The following is a 24,494-nucleotide window of genomic DNA, read 5'->3' as shown; positions in this document are numbered from 1 at the left end:
GCCCGCTACATAATAGGACTATACCCGCAACGTAATGAGATGTAAAAGTCCTACCAGATACGACCGTTGCACTTTCTAACCGCTGCAGACACGGTCCCTGTCTTCCCTTTATATTGATCATACACCAAGCATAATATCCAAGCATGCCAGTTTAACCTTCCAACGGAAAGCGCAGCCCTCGTTAAGACATAAAAGTATTATAAATGTGTATATAGTTCTAACAACTAGGTCCAGCCACAGAAGGGTACCGGATAGCCACAAGAGCACACCCTGACCTGGCCCCCTCATACACTGGGGTATAAAAGGCAACGCTCCCACTAGCTAGTGTTACATAGCGCTATCTCTACTTCGCTGTGCCTTAAACCTGTTCCATTTTCCTTTTAAAACCACACAGTAGCATAACAATAGAGATACAGACCGGGGACAAAAAACCCTCAATGTTAATCCTAATGCGTCAAAATTCGACTGTTTTGTCAGTACCTGGATCTTGCCGAGCAAATAACATGTAGCCACTGCGGCTGGACGGCCTAGAGGCCAGGCGGTTATCGACTCAAGAGCAGAATATGTAGACACTACTCTACCATATCTTAACTAGGGTTAGCACCGACTAGTTAATGTCTTCGCACTGTTAGTTACTTATCAGGCACCAATGCTAATACATCGCAGCTCCAGACCACAATAACTTATATGAGCATGAGTAATCTGCTTAGACCTAGCCTGATACAAGACAAGCTTAGTTTAACCTATGTCTATATCTATAAAAGCGATATTGCCTATGTGTCAATCTTATCCCCCTTAAAATTGTGTATGTTAAGCTCTTAGTAACGGCCAAAGCAAAACAGCCTACTCGTATGAGAAATCAACCTACGAATACCTTCTCATTTAAAAATGTGTGCGAATCGTATCGTTGCTCTGATGGCCTGCATTAGCTGTACATATTTGCATATCTTTCATTTATTAATGATTTCGATATATTCCTGTTTACTAATCTGCTTTTTAAAACAAAAAAAGTGCAATGTTTATCTTTAATGCCATATGTTCAACTATATGTGTTACCGGGTTGCACCTGCTGTTGTGGCAGTGTAAAACCACATGTTTCACCTTTGCACAAACAAAATAAAGAATTAAAAAAAAAAAATACCCAAAGTGTCCAGAGTTACCTGCACATGTAATATCACGGACTGTGAACATACATACGTTAAAAAAATAAATAAACAAAAACCAACCATGATGATGTTGTGGACAATTATAAAGATGAAAAAGTAATTTTTTCCAAACTGAGTCTGAGTCTCTCAAACAGGTCAGAGAAAGGAACTCACCTTATTTGTTTCAAGAAGGAACTCTCTGTGTCAAATTGCTGGAGGGAAAAGACTTCAATGCTTTGAACATGGTCCTGCAATTCATCATTTAATGCCTTCTTATCAGCAGATGTTAAAAGACGTGAAAATGTTGTGATCTTGAAAAATGGATATATGTTTGTTGGTACAATGTATACTTGTAATAATTCTTATACTAACAATTTTATCACATGACAGGAGGCTTCATATTTTGCTTTACTCTCTTTACTAAAACTCCATAGCAGTAAAGAAAGTGAATAAACGTTTTAACCAATCAAAATGCAAATAGGGAGTATATTATTTCAGTCAACAGGCTCCTCCCCCTCTTTCTTTACTGCTCCATCGCAGACAGGTCAGAGTTTTTGGCTCTTCCCTATTTTACCTCATGTGAATGTTTTTATTTACCTTTTTCCTCATGATATACTATTTTATTATCTAACTTTTATTATCTATATAATTCTGCTATTTTCTGTAGTCTCTAAACCGTTTTTATCCTACTATCTATCCTAATGTTTAGTACCACCGGGGTTACTTCACCCTAGTGGTAGTTTACCTCTCTCCTTTCTGCTCGGGTTTTTTCCCTGCATCCTTCTTTTTTCCCCACCTTGCCGCCGCTCGGAGGCTATTCTCCGCCGCGTTTTCCGCGGCCCTGTTTCAGCCGCGGTTTCCTTCTCGCGGCGGCCATTTTTAATCCCGCGTCTCGCGAGATTACGGCCGCCATTTTAGGACCGCAGCAAATTGCCGCGAAACCTCAGAACGGCAAGTTCAACGGACACTGCAAGCCTTTCTACAGTCTGCTACAAGAGGTCAGTCACTCAAGCTGTTTAAAGGCACATCAGGTATTAACCTGTGCCTGACTGGGGTGCTGCCCTATATATTGTGCTGCTAAGGAGGTCGCTTTGTGGCCACCTCTGTCATACTGGGTGAGGCCCAGAATACATTTAAAAATCCCAACAAGTGGTCTATTTGCCCTGCTGGGGCCTAGTGGTTACATTGGACATTATACACCCTGCTGGGGTGATTATATAAATCGGATTACTATCCTGCTGGAGCTTAATCTCCAACATACCACTACTCATACCCTGCTGGGGTATCATTTTTATTACAACCCTGCTGGGGTTATCTGGCTTACATTTGACCAGTTACTATACCGTCTAGACCCTGCTGGGGTACTCGGTTTTATTATTATTATTATTATTTATTCTAATAACCCTGCTGCCGATTGTACTACTATACAAAATTTACGTTATTGCACCCTGCTGGGGTATTGCATAGCGATATTACTACAGTCTATATCGACTAAAATACAGCAGACTGACCTCTACCACGCCCTGTGCCAATCATATACCCAGACACCATGGAGACCTCTCAAACCACAGATCTCCAAAATATGGTGAACGAGGCCGTTTCTGCCTCAATGGAGAAAGTCCTCTCCAAAATGATGGCCTCTGGCTCCGACAAGAGGAAACCATCTAAAGCCCACCCATCCCGCCATGACTCCGATTCTGATGCACAAGAATCTCACAAAAGCCCTGAAACTCTCACGGGCAAACGCCAGTGGAAAGGCGAAAAAGACCACTCACATAAAAGTAAAAACCCCGCTAAACGCGCTAAACCCATTTCTGCCACCATCACGAATCCCCAACACGACTACTCTTCGGATGAAGAACAGTCCCAAACTAAACCCATGGCCATTTTAGATGAATGGCAAGCGGACGACTCAGACTCTAATGAAGGTGGTTGGGGTTCAGACTCCGGATCCCAATCATTTTTTCCGCAACACACATTCATGGGAGAACCCCAAGACCAAGATAATGCGGATAACCCGCAAGAGGATGAAGACACCATCCTTGACCCACTGGGACAAAAACTTTTTGACCCAAGAAAAATTAGACACCCTCGCTCAAGCGATTGGACACCTCCTGACCACCTAGCGAGGTTTATGCACCTCTGGCTACGAAAGCCCATGGACAAAACGGTCCGCAACCGTTTGAGGTCAGAATGCCCAAGGCCTTTTCTACCCGACCACGTGGCGGACACGCCAGAATTTGACCAAGTGATGACAACTTTTATGTCACGAGGTGGCCGTGACCCACGAAAAGGCGTGGAAAAAGGGTTTAGAGGGGTTCAAGATAAACTTCTGGACTCGGTGGGACCACTATCCAGAATTATGTACTTGACTGATGATGCTCTAGCAAAAGCCGATCAATTTGACCCTACTATGGTGCGCGAATGGGCGCATGACGTGCGGGAATGGGCACAAAGGTGCTTTTGTTTTGTGGGTAATGCCAATGTCGCCTTATCATCTGAGCGACGCAAAGCAGCACTTCTCCGCATTGACGGAAAATTGGTGGAGTTGGGCACCAAGGAGTTAGGTCCTATGGCACAGGGCAAGCTTTTCGGAGAACAATTTCTCAAAGAACTAAGCAGACATGTTAACGTATACACATCCCTGAACAAGGCTCAATCATCAATGAGAAGAGTCTTTAGACAAAACCCCTCTAGGGGTGTTTTTGGACGGGCTGGCCGCCAAAGGGGCCGTGCTGCCAGCCGCTTCTGGCCCTCAGGCCCCAGAGCTACAAGACCACAGCCCTTTTACCCAGAGATGGGATACCGACTGTCAGACCTTCCGGCATTCGCTAACCGTGGACTTCCGGGTTCTCGGAGCGCGGCCACTCCCCCTCCTATGACGTGGTCGTTCCCAGGGTTCATAGAGAGTCCGCGTCAACACCACAGTGCTGGATCAACTCGAAAGCTCCCGCGAACTTCAAACTGAATATTTACTTCTACTGTGTATCGGACCCGGACTGTTTAATCATTTACCCTCCTTCTCCTCTCCTACGACCTCGGACTGTTTTTTGGATATTCTCTTGCCTGCTGCAACCTCGATTCTCTGTGGAATCTCTATCACCAATTTGGATTATCACTCCTTCATAAGTTAAGTAAACCAGATTGGCTCAACTTAATATATAACCATCCTAAATCTAAGTGGTTCGCTATCTGCTCCACATCAACTCATAATCTTGTTTCCAACACCTACGTATTAATTATCTGCATCCTAATTTGGAACTTCTCGCTGGTTGTGTTAAATTTACCTTAACCTAAAACAACTTCAAACACCGCTGCTGGTTATAACCTGCCAGGAATTAAAGAGACAGTTCAATTTGATTATCTTTTTTATTTAAAGTAATAAACATTATCAAACTCAGAAATCTGCAGTTGTTTCCATCTTATCAACAATTGAGCGTTACAGATTGATCCAGCCTAATTAATGGATACAGCAGATCTCACTTCTGAAATCACCAGATTAAACCAAAGAGTGGATACTCTCACTCAAGGCATGCAAGATCTACAGATCACCAATGAAAGAATCCTTACTTATGTAAGGGACTTGCAAACCCATACTCCTCACACAGTTACACACTCGGCTAGTGACCCTGCTGTCTCCAACCCCGAAAAATTCTCTGGAGACAGGTCCCAATACCGAGAGTTCATCAATTCTTGCAAGTTGTTGATTGCATTAAAACCCCGATCATATCCCACTGAAAGATCTAAAGTTTGTTCTGTTATTTCATTTTTGAGAGGTGAACCCATGGCCTGGGCTCATTCCTTTCTTGAGAATGATGATCCCATATTGGATTCTCTGGATGAATTCTTTGAAGCCATGTCTCTCCTTTACGAAGACCCAAACAAACAAGCGACTGCAGATTTAACCATTAGAACACTGCAGCAAAGAAACCGGCCTGTTGAAGATTACATTGCTGAATTCAAACGATGGGCACCTGAAACTCAGTGGAATGACATAACTCTACGTAACCAGTTCCGTATTGGGTTATCTGAAGCTGTCAAAGATGAGCTCTCCAGAACTGAACTACCTACTACACTAAATACACTTATTCAACTGTCAATCAGTATCGACAGAAGACTTAGGGAAAGAAAAGCTGAGAAATCACTCACTAGCTCTCTATGGAAAAAACCCTTCACCTCTTCAAAGGCACCGGAGAAACCTATAACTCCCGCTGAACCTATGGAAATAGGGGTTGTGAGAAGTCCTCTTACTCCAGAAGAGAGAACCAGAAGAAGACAACTGAACCTCTGCATGTACTGTGCTTCGCAAGAACATGTGGTCCCAGACTGTCCCCTATTGAAACGTCCAAGAGGCGGTAAGCATGGTTCTACCACGACTGTAATGAGTGTACTTCCTTCTAAACCAACCTCTCATTTCTCCTCTGTCTCTCTCATATTACAGTGGGACAAAGAAAGAATTACGACTAAGGCCATTATTGATTCCGGTGCTAATGGGGTGTTCCTGGACTCATCCTTTGTTACAAAAAATAAAATTCCTTGTGTTCAAAAACGTAATTCCGTCTCTGTCAGAGTTATTGATGGCTCCTTAATCTCCTCGGGGCCCATTCGCCTTGAAACTGTCCCTTTAAGGACTACTACTAATTATGTCCATTCTGAATTTCTTGTTTTTGATGTCATAAATTCTCCTCTTTATCCTATAATATTAGGGATAGACTGGTTACGGACTCACAACCCACTTATTACCTGGGCTCCTTTCTCTCTCACGTTTAACTCTGCATATTGCCAGAGAACATGTCTACAACACATCCCCATTTTGCATGTTACTAGGGAATCCACTATACCTTCCAGCTATTCGGAGTTCGCTGATGTGTTCAGTAAAAAGGAAGCAGAGACACTTCCTCCTCATCGACCCTATGATTGTCCGATTGACCTTGTTCCTGGTGCTCCTATCCCTTTTGGACATATTTATCCCCTCTCTGAATCAGAGCTAAAAACCCTCAAGGAATACCTAGATGAAAACCTCCGGAAGGGGTTCATTAGACCTTCCTGTTCACCAGCCGCTTCCAGCATGTTTTTTGTGAGAAACAAGGACCAGACTATACGCCCCATCATCGATTACAGGTCTTTAAATAAAATAACTATTAAGAATCGTTACCCTCTTCCCCTGATCAATGAGTTGATTGAAAGATTAAGAACAGCTACCATCTACACTAAACTTGACCTTCGTGGGGCATATAACCTTGTTAGAATCAAGGCCAATGATGAATGGAAAACGGCGTTCAGAACCCGATATGGTCTTTACGAATATCTTGTCATGCCCTTCGGGCTATGTAACGCCCCTGCAACCTTTCAGCATTTCATTAACGATATCTTCCGAGATCTCCTAGACGTTTGTGTCATCATTTACTTAGATGATATTCTCATCTACTCCAACAACCTTGAAGAACACAGAAAACACGTGAGATGGGTATTATCCAGATTAAGAACACACAAATTATACGCAAAACCAGAAAAATGTATATTTGAAGTCAATGAAATCACTTTTTTGGGATATGTTATCTCCCCTCATTCAATAAGTATGGATACCTCCAAAATAGATTGCATTGTCAACTGGTCTACTCCTACTAATACTAAAGACTTACAACGTTTTCTGGGATTTGCCAACTTCTATAGGAAGTTCATTAAAAATTACTCCAAGGTTGCTCATCCCCTCAACCTGCTCAATAGCAGTAAACGGTCCTTTGCTTGGAACGAAGAGGCTCAAGCAGCCTTTGATGAATTAAAACGGAGATTCACAAGTGCTCCCATTCTTCAACTACCTAATCCTGCTTTTCTCTACGTCATGGAAACGGATGCTTCTGATACAGCTATCGGGGCTGTCCTCTCTCAACACCAAACGCCTCAAGATCCTCTCCATCCAGTAGCTTTTTTTTCACGATCTTTGTCTCCTGCTGAACGAAATTATCCTGTAGGAGAAAAAGAATTATTAAGTATTAAAGCTGCATTCGAAAACTGGCGTCACATACTTGAAGACACACGCACTCCTGTAATTGTTTATACCGACCACAGGAACCTTGAATATCTTCATTCCAACAAAACACTCTCTGCCAGACAAGTACGCTGGAATCTTTTCTTTTCCCGTTTCAATTTTCAAATCATCTACAGACCTGGATCCAGAAATAAAAAGGCAGATGCCCTGTCCAGAATTCACCAAGATCTTCCTGTAAACGAAACTCAACCTCCTAAAATCATAGGTATTATTTCGTCATTAACTGATGATATTAAACATCTTAAAGAAGAAGATCTTGAACTTCCCAAACAAGGCAATCTATCAAAAAAGGACGGGTTGTACTACTTCAAAGACAGGTTATACATTCCTCCCTTGCTTAGGAATAAAATACTCTCCTTGATTCATGATTCCCCTCTGGCTGGTCATCCTGGTACAAGAAAAACACTGGAGCTGTCTAAAAGATATTACTGGTGGCCTCGCCAGGACAGAACCATAGAATCTTATGTCAAAAACTGCCCAACCTGTCTGAGATCAAAATCTGACCATCATCCACCATTCGGTCAATTACTGAGCCTACCTGTTCCAGAAAGACCTTGGCAGTCCATCTCAATGGATTTCTTGGTAGAACTCCCTCCTTCGCAACATCATACCACCATTCTGGTAGTGGTAGACCGTTTCACCAAGATGTCCCATTTTATTCCCTTAAAGAAATTACCCTCTTCATCTGAACTTGCAAAAGTATTCATCAACAACATCGTGAAACTCCATGGTCTTCCTGAAGAAATCATATCAGACAGAGGAACACAGTTCACCTCCAAATTCTGGAATGAGATGTGTTCCTCCCTCAACATTCAACGTAAATTATCTTCAGCCTATCATCCTCAAACCAACGGACAAACAGAGAGAGTTAACCAATGTCTTGAACAATACTTGCGGTGTTATTGCTCTCATTTACAAGATGATTGGATCACGTGGTTACCAATGGCAGAGTTCTCATACAACAACTCGGTACACACTAGTAGCAAAATGACTCCATTCTTCTCAAATTTCGGATTCCATCCTTCTTCATTCCCCGATCAAGGACTTCCTTCTTCTAATCCATACGTCTCCAACCATAACTCGTTCATGTCTGCCCTCTTCCTCAGGTTACGTGATAACCTTAAAAATGCATCATCTGCTCAGAAAAAGTTTTTCGATACTGGTAGACGACCTTCCCCTACTTACAAGGTTGGTGATCTAGTATGGCTCTCTTCAAAAAACATTGTTACCAACCGTCCCTCAAAGAAACTAAGTTCACTCTTCCTTGGCCCTTTTCGTATATTGTCACTCATCAACGAAAACGTGGTTAGATTGAAACTTCCACCTACCATGAAACTACATCCAGTCTTCCATGTGTCATTGCTTAAACCACACCACTCCGACCCTTTCATGAGGGATGTTCATACCACTCCTGATCCCATTCTGGTACAAGGTGAAGAGGAATACGAGGTTCAGAGGATTCTCGACTCACGAATCCATCGTGGTTCCTTACAATATCTTGTCCGGTGGAAGGGCTACGGAGTTGACGAAGACTCATGGGTGTCGTCCTCCGCGGTGCATGCTCGTCGACTTATCAACGCGTACCATGCTCGCTACCCATCCAGACCTCGTTGACAGCATCCGGTGGCTGCTTCTTATGAGGGGGGTTCTGTCAGACCTTCCGGCATTCGCTAACCGTGGACTTCCGGGTTCTCGGAGCGCGGCCACTCCCCCTCCTATGACGTGGTCGTTCCCAGGGTTCATAGAGAGTCCGCGTCAACACCACAGTGCTGGATCAACTCGAAAGCTCCCGCGAACTTCAAACTGAATATTTACTTCTACTGTGTATCGGACCCGGACTGTTTAATCATTTACCCTCCTTCTCCTCTCCTACGACCTCGGACTGTTTTTTGGATATTCTCTTGCCTGCTGCAACCTCGATTCTCTGTGGAATCTCTATCACCAATTTGGATTATCACTCCTTCATAAGTTAAGTAAACCAGATTGGCTCAACTTAATATATAACCATCCTAAATCTAAGTGGTTCGCTATCTGCTCCACATCAACTCATAATCTTGTTTCCAACACCTACGTATTAATTATCTGCATCCTAATTTGGAACTTCTCGCTGGTTGTGTTAAATTTACCTTAACCTAAAACAACTTCAAACACCGCTGCTGGTTATAACCTGCCAGGAATTAAAGAGACAGTTCAATTTGATTATCTTTTTTATTTAAAGTAATAAACATTATCAAACTCAGAAATCTGCAGTTGTTTCCATCTTATCAACAATTGAGCGTTACACCGACCATCTTCCTACACACGAGGCGCAGACAGAGGTCGCGGACCACGCACTCGAGGCAGAGCACGTTTCTCCGCAGGTAAGCAACCAACTCACTTCCAATGCATACAGCAGGTCGCATATCTCTTTTCTTCCAGGAATGGACTTCAATATCCGCGGACGCATGGATCCTACAGACAGTACGAGGCTACGTCATAGACTTCGTAGACCAACCCCGACAGACGGAAATACCACGTCCCATCAACTGCTCAAGAACAGACAAATCTCTCATCAACGAAGAACTACAAACCCTATACTCAAAAGGCGCGATAGAACCCGCGTCCGAACCTCGAGGTTTCTTCAGCAACATCTTCTTAGTCAAGAAGAAAACGGGCGATCTACGACCAGTCATAAACCTACGACAACTCAACCAATACGTCACTTACAACCATTTCAAGATGGAAGGCATACATCTGTTAAGAGACCTCCTACAAGACAAGGATTGGTTCACGAGACTGGATCTCAAGGACGCATATCTATCAGTACCCGTCCATCACTCCTGCAGACAATACCTTCGTTTCCATTGGCAAGGCCGTCCCTGGCAATTCACGTGCCTCCCCTTCGGCCTCAGTTCGGCCCCTTGGTGTTTCACCAAACTGCTGAAACCCGTGGTTGCACATCTTCGAGCTCAAGGCATTCGTTGCATTATTTACCTGGACGACCTCCTTCTGTTCTGCTCAGACAGACTCAGACTGATACAACACACACGCTACACCACGGATCTCCTATCATCCCTGGGCTTCACAGTGAACTTTCAAAAATCAGCTATCTCCCCATCACAAACAGTTCAATTTCTGGGATTCGAGATAGATTCCACCTCCAGCACTCTACGGCTACCGACGGCAAAAATCTCAGCCATTCGCAAGGAATTACGCAGGGCCATCCGCTCCCACACCATTCCACTCCGCACCCTCGCACGCATCGTAGGGCTTCTCTCGGCCTCCATTCAAGCTATATTTCCAGGTCCACTTCACTACAGGGCAATGCAACGCCTCAAAGCTTCCTTTCTCAGGGAAAACCCCTCATACGATCAGCCGGTCCCGATGACAGAGGAAGTCAGAGACGAACTCAGATGGTGGCTGGACAGCATGGAAGCATGGAACGGCCGAGCCATCTTCGGGAAAGCTCCCGACATGATATTAGAATCAGACGCCAGCCTCTGGGGATGGGGAGCGACGAGCGAAAATATATCGACAGGAGGTGCTTGGACATCCCAAGACCTCAACTTACATATAAACTGCCTAGAACTCCTAGCCGGGTCTTTCGCGATCCGAAGCCTAGCAAAGGACAAGTCGGACTGTTGCATCCTACTCCGGATGGACAACATTTCCGCAGTCCGTTACATCAACCGCCTAGGAGGAGCCCGCTCACGTCTCCTATCAGAAATAACAAAAGAAATTTTCGACTTTTGCCTACCCCGCAACATCTCCCTCACGGCGGAATACCTCCCAGGAGAGACAAACCTCACGGCGGATTGGTTCTCACGCCACTGGCGGGACACCAGCGACTGGAAACTAGATCCACAAATCTTCAGCTGCATTGCGGAACGCCTAGGTCCACTCCACTTGGACCTGTTTGCGTCCCGCAACAACAGACAAACGAAATTATACTTCAGCTGGCTCCCGGACCCGGAGAGCGCAGCAGTGGATGCATTCCTACAACCTTGGCCGATCACAGGAGCCTACGCCTTCCCTCCCTTCGCCATGATAGCGAGGACCATACACTATCTGAAGAATCAGCAAACCTCACTAGTACTCATCACTCCACTATGGAGGGGACAACCATGGTTCCCAGATCTCCTAGCTCTATCATGCCACGATCCCCTTCTACTACCTCATCATCAATACATTCTAACAGATCCAAAAGGCAACCCTCATCCACTAATCCTAGACAACCATCTCCATCTGGTGGTTTGGACGCTTTCAGGGGCTCCTGGCAAGTCGGCGAACTATCGCAGGCTGCTAAAGAACTGCTATGGGACTCATGGGCACCCGGAACCAGAAGATGCTATCTATCCGCCTGGAATTCCTGGTCCACTTGGTGTCTGGAACGGAACTTCGATCCATTTACGGCCCCTGTTTCAGCCATTTTGAACTTCCTATCTCACCTTTTCTCATTAGGACGTTCTTACAGATCACTTAATGTAATTCGCTCAGCTATTTCAGCAGCCCACGTCCCCATACAAGGGATTCCAGTTGGCAAAGAACCACTTGTATGCCGACTCCTGAGAGGCATTCGATTACAACGTCCCCCAGGGCCCAAATACTCTCAATTCTGGGACGTCGACGTAATCCTCCGATTCCTGAAAGACTGGCCAACTAACGACAGACTCTCCCTCCGTCAATTATCAGCAAAACTCACAGTCTTGCTCTGCCTGGTCTCCTTCCGCAGAGTGTCAGACATACGAGCACTGGACATAGACGCTTTTTCAATCTCTCCAGAAGGAGTTACATTCCGGATATCTCGTCGCACTAAGACGGACTCCACATCTGTGTTTTATCCTTTCTTCCCTACAGAACCGCAACTCTGCGTTGTCTCCACACTACAACAGTACGTGGAAACCACCCTACCTCTTCGGTCTACACCATCAGGTCAACTCCTAGTATCATACGTCAGACCACATGTCCCCATCACTTCCACCACCCTAGCAAGATGGGTTCGATGGTTACTATCGCTAGCCGGTGTGGACACTACATTCGGAGCCCACTCAGTACGCGGAGCAGCAGCATCCTCAGCCTTCATGGCGGGTGCCTCCTTAACGGATATCCTACGCTCCGCTGATTGGTCCAGGGAATCGACATTCCGCACCTTCTATTTCCGTCCGAATTCCAGTGCTGCCATGTCTCTGATTCTACAGCGTTAAAAATGCAAAATATGAAGCCTCCTGTCATGTGATAAAATTGAAGATTATGCTAGCGCTAGTGTACTTATAATCTTAATTTTAATAATGACAGGAGGCGAGTATTTTCCCACCCTTCCCACCCGGGAGGAGGGGAACTACTCTATTCATACTCTAATCATACTTCTCTACATTTCTTCATTCTTCTGTTTTCTTCATACTCCTTGAATCTTATGTTCATAAGGTAGTCACTGTTGTCATTAGCCTATTTAACTACCAGTAGTCTATACACTGAATATGCAAATTAAATTATTGCAATGTAATCCGATGGATCAATGTCATGACTACAAACAGTTTCAAGACCGGTGCCTAACCTTTCTCATATTCTCTTTTCAGTTTAAGTGTGAAAGAAGTTGGAACATCTACGGCATGACCATAACGATATTTCTCTTCATATAAAGACCAAGCATCGGAAGTTCTCCGGTTGGTGCCTGTTTTTTCTTCCTAATCAACCCAAGAAGTTCATCATTCCCGTTGGATTCCATTACGGATGTTCGTTACAGACTTTATGACTATTTTCTTCCCTGTTCCGATGTTCGCTTCCGAAAGAGGGGGAGGAGCCTGTTGACTGAAATAATATACTCCCTATTTGCATTTTGATTGGTTAAAACGTTTATTCACTTTCTTTACTGCTATGGAGTTTTAGTAAAGAGAGTAAAGCAAAATACTCGCCTCCTGTCATTATTAAAATTAAGATTATAAGTACACTAGCGCTAGCATAATCTTCAATTAAAATGGAAAGCATATTAAAAGCTAAAGTCAGGAAACGAGATGAGGAGCATGTATTGCATTGTGAGAGGCTCATAGTGCTACGGTTATGTACTACATTTTACTTTCAAAATGGTTTGAAGGGGCGATACCTGAAACAGTCATATGGTCAGAGTGAACAGAAACAAACCGTGCAAAAAATGGGCAAGTGGAGGATGTTGTCTTCACAACAATTGTCAAATATAACAAATGGTGAGTACATCAGTTTAAAAGACGTTAGTTTGTGAAAAGACTGCCGGCCTCCTTTGTACAGTGGAATAAAGCTAAGAAATAGGTGTTAAGGCATTATAAAATTCTTCTTTGTATTAGAGAGTGCATATTGATGGGAATGGAGATTTAGGAAAAAAGAGAGTAGAAACCATTTAGGAATGGGCAAACTTAAATGAGGATAATGTACAATAAAGCAGAATGTATAGAAAATTGAAATAAGGGAAAGATGAACAATAAAAAAGCCATAGGTCAGACCCATTAACTAACATTGGCAGAAGACAGGGCATGCATGCCAAGCACCTAAAACATTTTAGAAAGACATAAAAGTAGTATTACCTCTGTGTACACAGGTTTATTACTGAATCCTGCTTGCATATGGCTGTAAAAGAAGTCCAGTAAGGAACCGTGTTTCTGAATCTTGAAATATTCCTCAATTAGATCATCATTGCCACATCGAATAACAGAATCAGGTGTTGCACAGTTTAACAAGACCAGCTTTGCTGCATTGCTCACCTCTTCCATATTTTCAGGAAAGGTGTTTTCTAGGTCTTCAGTGACTTGCAGAATAACTGAAGCACAAGTGTCTGAGTGATAGCCAACAAACACATCTGAAGGAGTGTATTCCTGTTCTCCAATCAGCAGGCTTTCTGTGTCGGCAGGAGTGAAACCCTTTATCCAATTTTCCAGTTCTAAGACAGCAGCTTTCTGTTCTTCATTTAGAACTGTGTTAATATCTAAAAAATGTTTCTCTAGTCTGTTAATAAGAGGAATTGGAAAATTTTTATATACCACTGATTTTTCTTCAATGACAATCAATCGGAAATTAGGATGAACTCTGCATTTTACTCTGTGCGTTCCTAGACCTAGGTCAACATAATTCTGGCCTGCCAGCTGGACATGATATTGGTTCAATGCGTCATAGAGGCTCTCATACAAATTCTGCAGATTAAGAAGTATGACCATCTCTCCTGTTTCCATGCACATCTTAATGCGGTTAATATTTTTACAAATCTGAGTATATTCTTGGTCTTTCGGGAAGCTGGAACCAAAAATTATTTCAGGTTGTTTGTCCACAGAGAAAGCATGTTGGAGAATCTTTAAAGCAGCATAGTTTGTAGTCAGTATTAGCAAATACCGACATTCCTCCTCCAAACCACTTCTAATATTTTCCATTACCAAGTCCTTTATATGAATTCCCTCTCTGAGGTATTCTTCAAGTTCTGATTTAAAAATATTTAAGGCTTTAATGTCATCAAATCCACTGAAGTTACGTAAGACAGCGTGTGCAATTTCATGTGCAGTTGGCGCCTTTTTTGATTGTTTAGCACAAGCAAATACCATTTTTATCAGACTGTAAAAGTCCCGCAATCCAAAGAATTCCTTATTTTGTTGCATCTGAATCTCACAAATTCTCTGATAAGCCTTTGCGAAGTCTTGAAATAAGTCTTCAACTTTGTCTCGTACTAATAGTTCAGATGAGCATATTCCCCTAGCACTTTCAATAAGTTCATTTTCATTTGGATCTCCGCGAGACACAAAAATTCCCCTATTCATTTTTGCTGGATCAAGTGCCCAGTTAGAAATTCCTATAAAGCCAACTTTTTGGTGAGGTAAAGGATTATCTTCAATACTTCCATCCTCTAGCAAAGGGTGAAGAGTCTTTAAAGGCATTTTGGGAGAGTCTTCTGCTAGACCAATCTCATCGAGGACAACCACAGACACATATTCCTTCAAATTCTTGCCTTCTTGAAAGCGGGCACATTGTTTAAAGGTCCCTATGATGCCTTCTGGAGTTGAGTGAGGGCTGCACTGAAAGGAGACCAGATGGATTTGCTTTAGGGACTTGTACAGTTCTTTATGGGCAGCATGGCCCTGCATGGCATCAGCCACAATGGTCTTTGCCAGGGATTTTGAGCTGCCAGGTTTTCCAACAAGAAATAATGGGATTTTAAGCTCAACACACACAACCATCATGAACACATTTTCTTTTAAAGCAAGATTCCGGGCTATTGTATCTCTTAGTTGAACACCAGATAAGAAGAGATCTTGCATATTTGTTATTTCTTGCAGTATCATGTCTGGATTCTGGTATGGTTCTGGAAAATGTCCACATATAGTCTGCCTGTAGAACTCTTTATCTTCTAAAGATGCATGATAGCAAACACCAATAGCAAGCACCAAACACCAATGGGCTACACTTTTGAATATTTGTTGCTTACTCAGCTGCTCACTTAGGTTTTTTAACAGCTGTTTGCTATGCTCATAAAACCATTTGAAGACTTCTAAGCAGCGCTCCACATCTCTCAGGCTAACAAAACTGCATTCATCACTTCTTCTCCTCATGTACGCCTGGGAGACGGACAGTACAATCGTTATTAGCTGGATGTTATCATTAGAAAGTCCTGTATCTTTTGCCAGGCGTTGAACTATCTGGTGAATGTACGTCTTTTCAGTCTCATCATCTAACTGTCCAAAATCCCACACAAGTGACATCATGCTGGGAGGCAAAGCATGCACTCGATAAACAAGCTGTCTTAATGGAATTGATCCGAGTCTCTCATTTGTCTCATTTGCTTTAACTCGGTAACCTAACCCAGACGACTCTAATCGATTGATCATTTCTTCAGAGTGCTTTCGATATGGATTACAGGCTGCGATGATCTGTAATCCAGAGTTCACCTTTAAAGGCTCTCCATCCACGGTGTGGTCACACAAAGCTTCTTTGATGCTGCTGATGGAGTCGGTTGTGTTTGCCTCATCAAAGAACAACACAGTATCACAGTTATGATTCTCAGTGTTGTAAAGTGCAATTTCTTGCGCCTCCTTGATTTTTTTATATATTGTGTCAGCACCGGTACCTCCATGCACCTTAACAAGTTTCATATTTTCAGTTTCAGCAAACCCTTTGCACAGTTGGCACAGAAACTTTATGAGCCTGGTTTTTCCACAACCAGTTTCACCCATTATTACAACAGGAATCCCGCAGCGGAACCGCATCTTTATAGCCAGAATCTTAAGAATATTGTCCAGGGTGAGTTCATAAGTCTCATCAGGTTCAAACTGCCACTGGATTCCCAAGACCATGGATAATCTGCTTATTTTTTCATCTCGGGATAATTTATCAAAGTTAATATTAAAAGGTACTCTCTGTGCTCGTAAACCTGCATAAAGCTGTTTGGTCATGATGTTTTTCTTAATAACACTCTTATTTTGGGGATTTATGGCATCTACTCCACCTTCGATATTAGGTTGCAGATGGAACCCAATAAAGGTCATAGATTCATGATCTTCATTGAAGAAAATGTAGGGATGTGGCTCAGATTCCCATTTTTTACGCATCAAGAATGGGGCAATATCTTCTTCATTGATTTTAGCAAATGTATGCCTTCCTGGACTCTGATCTGCAATGTGCAAGGAAGGTGTTGAAAAATCCTTTGCCATTAAGATCATAAAGTTTACCACAAAATTTTTGAAGCCTTGCAGCGTATCTCCAACTAATTCATGGTTGCAGAATATAGAAGATTCACAGTCCTTAAGCTGAAGGTTTAAAAACCATGTGAAGTTCCTTAGTTCTGACCAAGAAGGGTCCATTATTCCGCAGTACAGTAGAAGTATCTGCAAACATCTTGCTGAGTCTCCCTCTTTAGTGCCTTCTCTGTACATAAATGTGTCTAGATTCTCGTGCTGTTCAAAACGAACAAGGTACTGGTAGGGTCTCTGAAACCACTCGCTGTGAAATTCCTTAATGTCCATTCCTGGATCCTCACAACCATCATTTAAAGAGTCCTCTGTGATTCTTGTCAGAACCTCTTTTGGGGAACCACATGTTACTTTGGGGAAAAGATCAATGAAATTATGCTGTGTCACGTGATGAACCTAAAAATAAACATATAAAGTTATTTAATTATAAAAAAGAAATCTCAAAAAAAAAAAAAACAGTAAAAAAATTAAAGTTAAGACATAGACACACAAATAGTCAATACATCTTTTTCATGAGGAGGATGTTTTAATAACTGAAAAAGATTTGTCTAAATAGGCATTCTGATTCTCTAAGACAATGGAAACTGTCTTTCAGATAAAAGTATCCATCCTTGTCTTGAAAACAGGCGCTCATTGTTTATGCACATGTCCTGTTTTTCAATTCCGTACTCTTGCTGTCTTATTTTGTATTCCTGTTCACTATTAGTTTCTCTTACAGTTGCCAGATATTTTAAATTAAAATTACACCGTAGTGTTAGGAATACAAACAATGTTTTCTTAACGTTATAGTGTTTCTCTGCCTAAGTAGGTATACACCCCCAGCTCTCCCTTTGCAGAGGTTTACAAGTCAAGTTTTACATTTCAATAAAAATTAAAATATGGAAAAATAGAGAAGGTAAGTTTTACTTACCTTACAACCTGCAGTGCGCTGATCTTGCCTGCTATGTCTCCCTGGCTGTGACCATTAAGATTGATAATCTCACCCAATGTAATGCTTTTCCACAGAGATCATGTGCAGCAAAATGCTACAATGTGCTCTCTAAGAGAGTCCTTTGATCTATAAACGGGTTTAACTCAGTTATGGATGCAGAAGTGCCTCTAGTGGCTGTCTTCCTGCAAAAACAGTAATATTTTCAGATAAAGAGTCCAAATGAGAGGGACACAGCACCCAGACCACTTCATTGAGATGGGGTGGTCTGTGTGCTTTTAGAGTCCCTTTAATTATTTTTGCACTGGGAAAATACTGATGTAATAAACAAATTAACAAACTACTTTGATATACCTAAATACATACAGTAAAACTTCAAATTAGAAAAACAATGTGTAGAGTTTATTCCTTTCATACAGGGCTGCCATCAAACATTTTGGGACCCCTTATACAGCTCAAGGTCTGGGCCCCCAGTGGCCCACACCTGTGTCCAGCCACAGGGCCCATCCTGAATCCACCCACAAGGATAAGGTGTGTGTAGTGGATGCACTGTGTGTGTGTGATTGTAGTGAATGCAGCGTGAAAAGTGGATGCGGTGTGTGTACTGAATGCAGTTTGTAAAGTGGATGCATTGTGTGTGTAGTGGATGCAGTGTGTTTATTGGAGATATGAAGTGTGTGTGTATAGTGGATGCAGTGTGTGTGTGTAGTGGATGCAGTGTGTGTGTGTGTAGTGGATCAGTGTGTTTATTGTAGATATGGAGTGTGTGTACTGAATGCAGTGTGTAAAGTGGATGTGGTGTGTGTAGTGGATGCAGTGTGTTTATTGTAGATAGGGAGTGTGTGTGTATAGTGGATGCAGTGTGTGTGTGTGTAGTTGATGCAGTGTGTGTGTGTAATGGATCAGTGTGTTTATTGTAGATATGGTGTGTGTGTGTGTAGTGGATGCAGCGTGTGTGTATAGTATGGAGTGTGTGTGTAGTGGATCAGTGTGTTTACTGTAGATATGGAGTGTTTGTGTAGTGGATGCAGTGTGTGTGTGTAGTGGATCAGTGCGTTTATTGTAGATATGGAATGCAGAGAGAGTGTAGTGGATGCAGTGTGTATAGTGAATACAGAGCGTGTGTTTGTGTAGTGGATGTAGACTGTGTTTGTGTAGTGAATGTAGACTGTTTGTGTAGTGGATGCAGAGTGTGTGTTTGTGTAGTGAATGTAGTCTGTAGTGGATGCAGTGTGTATAGTGAATGCAGAGAGTGTAGTGGATGCAGTGTGTATAGTGAATGCAGAGCGTGTGTTTGTGTAGTCCCGTGGGCGGGACAAAAAGCGTAGACGTGGCTGTAGTTCATCACTGGACCCGCTGTTTTTTCGGCTGCCTATTTTGATCTTACTTTTATTTTTATTTTTACTTTAGTTATTCATTTAATTTTTGTCAGTGAAAGTTCTTTATGCCTTCTTACTCCGGATTTCTGGAAGGTGAGGACCTCCGGTCTCGCTGACCGCCGTTTCATTTACCTATACCGCGGTCTTTTGTGAAGACTCCGACCGCGGTACAAGCTTCCAGCTCGTTTATATTCCACCAGCTGCATCTGTGGGTGGTCCGCTATCACTACACCGCGGTCTTTTTTGAAGATCCCGACCGCGGTGTATTTCATTGCCATCTAACGGAGGTCTGCCGCTTCGAACTCTCTGCAAGTTCTCTACAAGTTTTCTTCATTTATTGTCTATTTAACTTTGCTTTTTCCAGTACAGATTCCCATTATATATACCTCGGTGGGGGGCCCACACCGAGGCAGGTACTATTTTTTCATACTACATATTTGATTGTTCTATTATATTTGTTTATATTCGTTTAGTAATTAATTTTTTTTCTTGTACACATTTTGTACACATTGTACTCATTTTGTGTTTTTATTACTTTTGTGTCATTTATTAGGCAGCCGGTTGATACTTTTTACACAACGTATATGATGTATCTATGATATAGAGTTCATTTGTGCATTGTTGTAAACAGTGGGTTCAGGTTCATATTTTTATTTTTCAGTTATTGTCTGTTTTGATTCATTTATTTATATTTACCTAATTTTTTTATAGTGATTTTATATGAGTTATTACTCAATAAATTTATTACACATTTCTAACTATATTTACTTTTGAGCGCACATACATTTTTTTGACTTTTGAGCCTTCACTCAGTTTTAGACGCTTGTGAAACGTATGTAGCTGCCAATTCTAAACAGTTGTGGTTTATTACACCTTGTATCTATTTCTTTATTTGTGTAGTGGATGTAGACTGTGTTTGTGTAGTGAATGTCGTGTGCTCAAATATGTAGCTTTTTTTTTTTTTTAAATTCTTTTTTTTTGCGTGCATAAAGAAGTCAGACAGTTACATTTGCGTTTGCATTGCCCCAATAACATATACACACGCTATGACAACATATAGCGACTTTTCAAGGCATGGCAAGGGAAATACAATGCACATTTTTATATTATATCATGAGAAATATGTTTAACCCCTTAAGGACACATGACGTGTGTGACATGTCATGATTCCCTTTTATTCCAGAAGTTTGGTCCTTAAGGGGTTAAGCATGAAAACAGTGCTAGCAAACAATTGTCGATTGTGACTGAAGCTTGAGAACTAGAACATTGAGCTTGAGAAGTGTTTCTCCCGGGAGTCCCCACAGGTAAGTCAGGTTTTGAGTCCCGTTGTGGTAGCATAGGAATGGGAGTATGCTAGTGTAATGGGGTATACCAGGTTAAATCTAGGGTAAATCTGGTGTGGGCACTGAGGGTGTGCTGCTGGGGTACCATGGTACCTGTGCTCAGTCCTGGGGTCACCCAATGCCACGTTGCGGCACTCCACTCCCCCGCCCTGAGAGTCTTTCGGATGAGCCCTGTTGTCTTCCCCGGTATGGGCCTGCATACATGGGCCAGGGTCGCAGAGAAGGCTGGGCTATGCAGGTGCGACAGTTTCTCCTGCGTGGCGTCAGGGTCCGGTTTGCTTTATGAGGCAGGCTCCTCGGGGCGGCTCGGTCGGTTTGTGGCTGGGTGGTTGTGGCTTTGTTTATCATTTTTCTTATGCTGGGATGCCTGGCTTTGTTCTGGTGAGCAGCCCGTGTGCGCCGTGAGCAAGGTCGTGTGGTTCCCCATTTTCGGTTCCTCTGTGCCCTGGGCACTGTGTGTTTGTCACTGGAACTTGGAGGCAGCTTGCGAGGTATTCGTACTTTCTTGTTTGTCAGAAGTATTTGTTGCTGCCTGTTTTCTAGCTTTCTCCAGAAGGCAGTGAACAGGCTGTCCAGTCTGGCTTCGAGGTCCCAGCTTGGGTGAGAGCATGTGGCGTCCGCCATTTTCCGCTTCTCCTTTGCTGGGTAGTGCTCATTCAGTGCCTGCTCATGTGTCCCATGAAGCAGGGTTGCCTCCATGGAGTGGACCGGGATCACCCCCGCCGGTCCCTGGGGGGGGGGAGAGGTTGTATGTCGATGTGTCCGCACCGCCAGTGTCAGGACGAGGAGAGCGCCTGTCTCCCCCATCTCTGCCATCTGCAGGCCGCTGCTTGCTATCTCAGGCTCTTGATGCCAGAATTGCATGAGTCAGGTATCAGGGTGCACACCCACTCTTCCCTATCTCGGGTGGAGCAATTTGGTGTGTAGTCAGATTGTGCAATTGCGATTTGAGTTGAGAAATGTGCTTATAATAGCGGGAGCCCTGCGAACAAGCGACTGTTCAGTTAGCAGGTCAAGCTTCGCCCCCATGAGCTTTTTTAAACATTTATTTTAATAAATGTAATTTTATTCCCCCCTTGATCTTACCTGTGGCCAGAGATGGGGGAGATTACACTCCCTGGTGGTCCAGTGGTTTTGTACAGGCTGCCAGGTTTTCAGGTGCCTGTATAATGAAGAAGGGGCCCAGCCAACACCATCTTCCGCTTCCATGGGCTCGCGATTGTTAGAGAGAGGAGCTGCCAGAAACTGAAGATTGTGTTTGCTGGGCTCCCTCTTCACTATACAGGCAGCTAGGGGCCTGCAGGGGCACATAAATGTAGATAGACAGATACTCGCTATATATATGTGCACATTGAAGTGGGGCCCGTATCAGTTGATGGTGGCCCTGCTTTCATATTAAGTGGCACCTTATAACCAGTTGCCAACAAAAAAATCAGTTCTGGCTGATTGCATATTGAATTGTGTTGAAGGACTAGATAAAGGGAGCAAGGGATGTCATGACATTGGACTAATTACATTAATTAATATTACTTAAACACATTGGGCAGAGGGATCAGCTATGAAACACACCAGTAACTCTACTAACACTCAAAGCATTAAACATATTTGAAATAAATACCAGGGACATCTTACTCTTACCATGCTTTAATCGTGGGAATCAACCAAATTTAACATATGTAACATTTTACCCTTCTTCCTGCCTTGAACCAAACAGGTTGAAATCCCATTGAAATAGCCTCATCTAAAAATCTCCTTGCTATGATTGGATGCTAACTGAAACCAGCCAATCACAACAAGAAAATGATTTTGATTAATAGGGCAAAGTGAATTCTTCTGCTAGATTATAACCACTTCCAACAGTCCTTGTGTTGGAGGATTACCGGTAAACATTTTTTTGCGAACATCTGAATTTTATACTTTTGATTTTGGATTGACCTGTATTTAAAACAGGAATTGTTATTACCAATTACATTTTAAAAACTCAACACATTTCTTAAATATTTAAAAATATAACGTACAACGCACAAAACTTACAGAATGTGTCTGCATCTGTTTCGGAGAATCCAACATCTCAATGACATATAACTGGCAGGGCTGCCGTTTCCATATCTTTCCATCTGAATCCATCAAGTACTGCAGAACCAAAAGCTTGAACAGGAATTCTGAAATTCCCAGGTTTACCTGAAAAAAATAAATACTAAACTCAGCTGAAACTGCAAAACATGATAAAATACCCCCGGCATGGAGAAAGGAAACAGAGGACAAAAAAAAAGAAAAAAAAAAATTATTTCTCTGCTATTGAATTTACATTTACACTGTCAGAGCTTCCTTTCTCTGCTCATTCTTACTATGGAATTTACATTTACTCTGTCAGCGCTTCCTTTCTCTGCTCATTCTTACTATGGAATTCACATTTACTCTGTCAGAGCTTCCTTTCTCTGCTCATTCTTACTATGGAATTTACATTTACTCTGTCAGAGCTTCCTTTCTCTGCTCATTCTTACTATGGAATTTACATTTACTCTGTCAGCGCTTCCTTTCTCTGCTCATTCTTACTATGGAATTCACATTTACTCTGTCAGAGCTTCCTTTCTCTGCTCATTCTTACTATGGAATTTACATTTACTCTGTCAGAGCTTCCTTTCTCTGCTCATTCTTACTATGGAATTTACATTTACTCTGTCAGAGCTTCCTTTCTCTGCTCATTCTTACTATTGAATTTACATTTACTCTGTCAGCGCTTCCTTTCTTTGCTCATACTTACTGTTGAATTTACATTTACTCTGCCAGAGCTTCCTTTCTCTGCTCATTCTTACTATGGAATTTACATTTACTCTGTCAGAGCTTCCTTTCTCTGTTCATTCTTACTATGGAATTTACATTTACACTGTCAGAGCTTCCTTTCTCTGCTCATTCTTACTATGGAATTTACATTTACTCTGTGAGAGCTTCCTTTCTCTGCTCATTCTTACTATGGAATTTACATTTACTCTGTCAGAGCTTCCTTTCTCTGCTCATTCTTACTATGGAATTTACATTTACTCTGTCAGAGCTTCCTTTCTCTGTTCATTCTTACTATGGAATTTACATTTACACTGTCAGAGCTTCCTTTCTCTGCTCATTCTTACTATGGAATTTACATGTACTCTGTCAGAGCTTCCTTTCTCTGCTCATTCTTACTATGGAATTTACATTTACTCTGTCAGAGCTTCCTTTCTCTGTTCATTCTTACTATGGAATTTACATTTACACTGTCAGAGCTTCCTTTCTCTGCTCATTCTTACTATGGAATTTACATTTACTCTGTCAGAGCTTCCTTTCTCTGCTCATTCTTACTAGGGAATTCACATTTACTCTGTCAGAGCTTCCTTTCTTTGCTCATTCTTACTATGGAATTCACATTTACTCTGTCAGAGCTTCCTTTCTCTGCCCATTCTTACTATGGAATTCACATTTACTCTGTCAGAGCTTCCTTTCTCTGCCCATTCTTACTATGGAATTCACATTTACTCTGTCAGAGCTTCCTTTCTCTGCCCATTCTTACTATGGAATTCACATTTACACTGTCAGAGCTTCCTTTCTCTGCTCATTCTTACTATGGAATTCACATTTACTCTGTCAGAGCTTCCTTTCTCTGCCCATTCTTACTATGGAATTTACATTTACTCTGTCAGAGCTTCCTTTCTCTGCTTATTCTTACTATGGAATTTACATTTACTCTGTCAGAGCTTCCTTTCTCTGCTCATTCTTACTAGGGAATTCACATTTACTCTGTCAGAGCTTCCTTTCTCTGCTAATTCTTACTATGGAATTTACATTTACTCTGTCAGAGCTTCCTTTCTCTGCTCATTCTTACTATGGAATTTACATTTACTCTGTCAGAGCTTCCTTTCTGTGCTCATTCTTACTATGGAATTTACATTTACTCTGTCAGAGCTTCCCTTCTCTGTTCATTCTTACCATGGAATTTACA

The 24,494-nt window shown here is 42.4% G+C and overlaps 1 protein-coding gene across 1 annotated transcript in view; it reads right to left on the bottom strand.

Moving 5' to 3' along the window:
• The window catches only part of LOC134585305 (E3 ubiquitin-protein ligase RNF213-like), a 203,694-nt gene that overhangs the window by 173,478 nt on the left and 5,722 nt on the right, over nucleotides 1-24,494 (bottom strand). Inside the window, exons 2-4 of the mRNA XM_063440726.1 lie at nucleotides 22,556-22,702; nucleotides 13,728-17,267; nucleotides 1,320-1,456 (exon numbers count right to left, since the gene is read on the bottom strand). Of these exons, the coding sequence (XP_063296796.1) occupies nucleotides 1,320-1,456; nucleotides 13,728-17,267; nucleotides 22,556-22,702 (3,824 nt within the window). The remainder of the gene's footprint in view (nucleotides 1-1,319; nucleotides 1,457-13,727; nucleotides 17,268-22,555; nucleotides 22,703-24,494) is intronic.

This window comes from Pelobates fuscus, unplaced genomic scaffold, assembly GCF_036172605.1.
Source record: "Pelobates fuscus isolate aPelFus1 unplaced genomic scaffold, aPelFus1.pri H_1, whole genome shotgun sequence".
NCBI lineage: Eukaryota > Metazoa > Chordata > Amphibia > Anura > Pelobatidae > Pelobates > Pelobates fuscus.
Note: the sequence above shows the minus strand (reverse complement) of the source record. Positions and strands in the feature narration are given on the sequence as shown.